At 42.4% G+C, this 6,507-nt stretch overlaps 1 protein-coding gene across 3 annotated transcripts in view; it reads left to right on the top strand.

Moving 5' to 3' along the window:
- Positions 1-1,891, top strand: part of LOC306695452 (axin-2-like) — a 16,791-nt gene extending 14,900 nt beyond the window's left edge. For all 3 annotated transcript variants that reach the window (XM_079158695.1, XM_079158697.1, XM_079158696.1), the window contains exon 11: positions 38-1,891. In XM_079158695.1, coding sequence (XP_079014821.1) covers positions 38-164 — 127 coding nt within the window. In that variant the 3' untranslated portion in view covers positions 165-1,891. The remainder of the gene's footprint in view (positions 1-37) is intronic.
- Positions 1,892-6,507: the final 4,616 nt, after the last annotated feature.

The following is a 6,507-nucleotide window of genomic DNA, read 5'->3' as shown; positions in this document are numbered from 1 at the left end:
TAATCACGGGCCTCTCTCTTTGTTTTGTCCTCCTTAGGTACTACTTCAAGAAAGCCAGTAATGAGTTTGAGTGTGGTGCCGTGTTCGAGGAGGTGTGGGAGGACGCCACCGTGTTGCCCATGTATGAGGGCAAGGTCCTGGGCAAGGTGGAGAGAATGGACTAAAAGCCACTTTTTTGCCAACCAACCAACCAACCAACCAACGCCCTTCCCCGCCCAACCAAAAGCTAAACTGTCCCGAAAAAAACAATTGAGCAAGAGACTCTTTGTAATTAACAAAAAATACTCTGGACTCCTGTTTTTGTTTTTTGTTTTGTTTTTTCTTCTATTTCTTAATATTAAGCTAAACAGAGTTAATATATCCAGCACAAGAGGAGTGTTTGAAGGAAGACGAGCCAATGAAGTATGTCGAACCCAGAGGAGGTGTCGCCCCTCCCTGACTTTATCAACCAATCAGCCTTAGAAACACAAGGGAATGACACGAGAGACTTAAAAAGACCAATACAAGGATGATGAAGATGATTGGAGGCCAGTGGGGGGGAGACCCCGCCTCTTCTTGAATATAACCACTGAAGATATAGATGACTGTTTTGTTGTGATGTGACGAGAGACTGACGGTGCGTTCACGCCAAGTGCAACGGACGAGCAGGCGCTGAAGACACGGCGCCACCAACCTGCTCTTAACGCGACACTCCAACATCGTTACAAAAAAACGTCTGTACATGTGCATATACATACATGCATATATGTATATATACATGTATTATATATAGAGATGCTTTTTGTCTTGAGTTGAAAGTTTTTAAGTATTTATTGAAAAAAAAAAAAACCCAACCCACTCTTTTCCCTTGTTTTTAAAAACCTGTGTCCCTCCCCCTCCCTATTCCAGCCAATGGGCAAGCTGCTTTGAATGTTGGGAGAATACTGTGGTGATATTGTTAAGTGTTTGTTTTTGTCTGTTTTTACTTTACACAAAGGATGTGACACTAGCCTAGCACCTCCCATCGCCTTGTAGCCCTGTCTGATCCAAACTAACAACCTTAGCAGTGGTCGTGTCTGAGGCGCACTCCCTCCTCCATTCTAATGGTCAATCCCAGTCTTATATGCTGCTGATAATTTGTAATGTTTGTCACACTAGTATTTCCTCTCCCTCGTTCTCCCCTTCCCTCTCTTTTTCCCCTCAGTCCGGCGACAGAGCTCAATCTTTTTTTGTTGTGCCTTTGTTTGTGAACCAGGCATTGCACGAGGGTAGGGGGGGGTGAAAACAGTTGCAGACACACACAGAGAGGAGACCTGGAGCACAAGCTGTACCATCTAATAATGGCAGTGTTTACAGCCCGCACACTCAAATGACTTGTGCTAACAAGAACAAGTGAGAATGACTTCTCAACGGAAGTCAGCTAGTGTGTCAAAAAACACACACACGAAATAGAGAAACAGAAAACATTGAAGAATTATGGCTCCAATATCCTATGAATGTTGTTACAGTAACATCGTATATAGCAGAGCTCCTGTATACATTGTAATTATGCATTCTGAAGTATGGATACTGACACATGTGATGCACACACACACACACACAGCACACACAGCACACACACAGTATCTCTGGTGTTTTATGAGTACAGCACCTGTGCCTACATGGATGCCATACCATGTGCTACCCTGTTTCAGGGTTTTAATATATATCCCTTGGTTTTCAGAAGGGTTTTATGTTGAAAAGATATTTTTATGCTTTTAATAATATCCTGTAATCATGTTGTTTTGTTTTTACACCACGGCCTTTTTTTTTTTGTTTGTTTCATTATATCTAAACTGTAAATTATACATTATATAAAGAGTTTCATTTAAAGATTTACATGGACCTATAATTATTGTAATTATTGAGAGATGTAGCCTTTATTAAAGTTTTATATTTTTCAAATGAAAGCTGTTGTGCCTGGATTTGCTTCTTTCATGATTGTCCAGAATCGTTTTCACTGCACTTCTAATGTCATCACGACACATGCTCTGATATCATGGTCTGCCTGAATCCTCGATTAGCTAATGTTGATGTTAAACATCCTTTCAAATTATATCTATTGTTTATTTAACCGCATGCAATGTTAATTACTTTAAATTACTATAAATATTTCTGGCTCAAGTTAAACAGACTTTATCTCCTGTTGCCATGTCGTATCTAAGGTTTGTCCTATTTACTGGAGTAGTGACCAACGTTTCCATAGCATAAGAACCTTATGGGATGGTAATGATTGTTCCAGGTATTAGCAAACCCCCAGGTGTTACCAGGGTTTGTGAAAAGTTTTGAATCGCAAAACGAATGAAAATCTACATATGTGGTCTTAATTCTTCTTGCACTGGTCTCAGTGCAGATCTCCTGGAGGCTGGTGTGGTATGTGACGTTGGGCGGAAGCAGCAGAAATTGCCAGCAGACAATTTATTTCGGCGTCTGTCCACCGACTGTTGTTCTCCTCTGTTGTCCTCCGTGGCGCTCTGCTAGCTCAGCGTGCATGCAGCACAGCACTTCCACACTTTAAAATCTGAGACGCATCTGTAGAAATCCAGACGCATTTCAAACCACTCAAATGGGGTTTGGATCAGATTTTCAGAAATCACATGTCGTGTTTTTTTTTTTTTTTTTTGCTGTCCAGACTTGCAGACTTGATTGTATCCAGACTAAAAAATGTTGGGGCAGGCAGTCTGAACGAGGCCTTAGACAAGTCCCATACAATTGGAACATCCTTGGTATGATTCTGGGCAGAGATGTTGTGTTAAATCCTCTCCTGCTGGGAAAAAAGCCAAAATATCAAAAGTATCAGTCTTGGGTCCTGGTAATATTCCACTTTTAAAGAATAATCTAAAAGCCATGTTAGCAAATGTGATGATTGACAAAACTAAAAGCATCAATATCAGCTGTTTAATTGTAAATGCCACACTTTAGCTAAATTTGAAGAAACATTGAATAGTGAACATCACACAGTGAACCCCATGCTTCAGTGAAATGATAGCCTATCTATTGAAAATGACAGAATTTGCTAAGTAGGGCAGCAACCTGTTGTTAAATACTTCCGTGAATTACTCTTGACAGTTACCGGCTCTCTGTATAACCTCCACGTCTTTCTCAGTAATGAAGAACATGAAGTGTTAGCGTCGTCCCCATTGAAGCGGTACAGTAGCGCTGTGATCACTACGCAGATTGAAGGTGGAGAGGTGATGAATGAAAATAAGTCTCGTGGTCGCATCACACAGTCAGGAGTTTCACAACCTTAAAAACGTGTCTTTGTGCCGGAAAAATAATGGAAGTTTAAATTAGTGAATGCAAGCTGTTAATTCACTGCGTAAACAGAAATCACTGAAAGCCTGTAACCTTTTGATGTGTTACAGTCCCTCAGTGGTTAAATGTGCGCCTTCAGTATTCAGCACTGTATACAGCACTTAAATGGGAGACATTAAGCATGGAAACGGGGGCATCGGCTAATTGGTCCTATTAAAGAGCAATGAGGACCAGCGCATACTCTCTGACAGTCAACACAAACATTAATGAAGCAGACTGCATCCCCTATTAGAGGGCCTATAGCCATGTTTGCCTCAATTATCTGGCTTTATTCAGCAGTGGGGGGGGGGGGGGATAATTCAGTGGTGGGGAGTGCGCGCTGTCTGCTGCGTGCAGACTCACTCACTTGTATGGCTCACTTCAAATTGTTGACATAAAAAGAGACTTGCAATTGGTGAAAAGCAGAGGTAGCCACGTAACAAAGATAACAGCAGTCATTACTGACAAGCTTTCACTTCCCACAAAATGATTTTCTCATTTCTTTCTCCCCTGGTAGCTGTTCCTGGCAATAAGGCAAAAAAAGAGGAGGAAAAACAGACAAGCCGCCAATGCTTGTCACATCTACCAGATACTGTAGGTTTTTCCTCTTTCTTAAAGCACATACGCCTCCTTTTTCACCTTCAAAAAAACTATTTTACTGCAGCCATCCCTGAACAGTTTGTATTTTGAACACCACAAATAGCAGGTTAATTTCCCGGACTCTTTTCATCAAAGGCTCAGTGTGGTGAAACTTCAACACGTGATCAATGCATTACATACTCCCCAAAACCTTAAAATCAATTCCTCCATGCTTTTAGCTTGACAATGAGGAGGGTTTAATCGGGCTGAACCAGCTAGTTTCTGTTGAACTGTGGAACGGGGCAGGTGTAGCCCTCCACCCTTCCACCCCCCCCCCCCCCCCCCCCCCCCCCCACCCCCCCCCCCCACCCCCCCCCACCCTCCCCGCCTCTCCCCAACTCTATTTTTACAGCCTCTTGGGGCTCCGGCTTTGAAGGGAAACCTATCCAGGAAAATTGCTTGCATTTTTCCCCACCGTAGCGTTGATAGATGGACATTGACTGTCACATTCCCTCTCTTGCACATCAGGAGCTCGGCGCTCGGGCCCCAACAGTGTTCTCTCAGCCTTTCTGTGGCATTGCGGTCCTAATAGGTGCTTTGTTGAAGTGCAACGCAGGTTATACACATGTTCTGAAGTCCATGCCTTCACTGAAACATGACTTTTGACTCCTCAAACTTAAATTTGGATTTGAAGCACACAATTCTTTCACTGTGTCTTCTCATCAATGGGGAACATTTCTGTGGGGTAACTTTGATTTCATTGGCAGCATATGCTTCCCCCCCCCCATACAGGCCTTATGTCCCATACGCCGTCCTGTTCATCCCTGTCTTTGCTCCGAACAGTGGCATTCATTTCTCCTTGCATTGTGTTAATTGGCATAGCATGGTTGCGGCTATTGTAAACATGGCTGTGTGAGACTGGTATAAAAGAGGCACCAGTCACTCCCCAGGCTAAGCTAGTGTGCACGGCAGGCTGCTGCCTATTGTGCCGGTGAAGCCTTTGTAGATTTGCAGTGGGCCCCCCTTTTTAATCGCCTTGTCATACTTGCCGACTCGCTTTGCATATTTAATTGCCAGGTAAAATCATTTTGTCGACAATCCGTTTAATTATTTGATTGTACAGTAACCGTAAAGAGTGAGCGCAAGGAAGAGGAAGGGATAAAGGGGGATAGAGAGAAGAAGAGAGACAGAGAGAGAGAGAGAGAGAGAGAGAGCAGCAGGCAGCAGAGAAAGAAAGAGGTCTGTTGCCAGAATAGACATCAAAGCTGTGCCTTGATGTTGATGTTGAATGGGCATTAATGGTTTCTGAAGGCAAGAGATTGCACAGAAAAAAAGAAAGAGAGAAAAAAATATATAAACCCTCCTTTTTCTCTGACAATCCCGCCAGCAATCTCAGTAAATGCATAAACATTGGAACCCAGTGCCAGATAGAGGGGTTAAACAGAGAGAAAGAAAGTGAGAGCAAGAGAAGCTAGTTGGATTGTTCACTTTCATTTCCTGTAATGACTGAAGGGTGAGTAACAGACAGAAGATGGGTCAAATGGCCCGATTCGAGGCTGGCAGTGCTTACGGGGCTATCGCCATGTTAAACATGTAGGTTTAAAGACCAGAAGACTCCAATCAAATGTCTGTTGACTCATCTGAAGTCACAAGGACACTCAAAGAACAATACGTCAGGTTGTGTGTCATTCTTAAAACTAAAACTATTAGCATGTACTCATTTTGCAACACTTTTACATACACGTAATCTTCTTAAGGACGCATTGTGCAAACTTCTTTTGGTCCAAGTATTGGATAGAGGCCTATTAAGGTCCTGCCCCTGGGAATGAGAAAGGGCTGGTTTGACATGGTATACTTATAGGCAATATTGAACTTAAATTGGTTTATTTCTTTGGCACCCTAATAAGCGGTAACCACAACGGTGACAGTGAAAAGTTGACAGTGAACGTGTGAGCAAACAGCTGCCTGTTTACTCATCCAGCAGACCCAGAGCAGCAGTAGCGTTCATTTAGAGTCGTGTTTCTGGTCCTAACTGCTAAATTGGTCTTTGTTAAGACCCGTCTTCAGAACGGACTTTACATTGGTTGCACCAACCAAACTTCAGCCTAGTCTTTCCTGCGCCCGGGCTCAGTGATGCGCGTTCATTTGAATGCCCACGCAAATATGGCAGCATGTGTTGCTAGGATATATTGTTCCCGTTGTCTCCCTTTGTCCTGCTAATGTGTAGCTAATCGTTTGTCATTTGCGGTAATGTTATAACGGAGGATCAGAGAAAAAGGAAGAGCTGAAGAGTTCAAGTTTAATTTATTGTGTCACAATTTTTTCCTCCATTTTTATTAATTCATTACACACATAAATGTACTTGAAGATAAATAAAAATGTACTTAAATAAATGCAAATTTTAACATAAGCATACACATGTCTCTTGATACATATATATAACGATTATGTTCTTTGTATAGGAAGATTTTGTCACCACAGGCAACTCATAGTAACATGTATGCAATGGAAAGCATCTTCCAGCATCTTTGCAGTTTCAGTAATTAGTTGGAAAAAAATATGTGAACGTCCTCCACAGGATGGAAGGATACGGCATGTGATACGGCATTTGCATTC

This window comes from Pholis gunnellus, assembly GCF_910591455.1.
Source record: "Pholis gunnellus genome assembly, chromosome: 5".
Lineage (NCBI taxonomy): Eukaryota > Metazoa > Chordata > Actinopteri > Perciformes > Pholidae > Pholis > Pholis gunnellus.
Note: the sequence above shows the minus strand (reverse complement) of the source record. Positions and strands in the feature narration are given on the sequence as shown.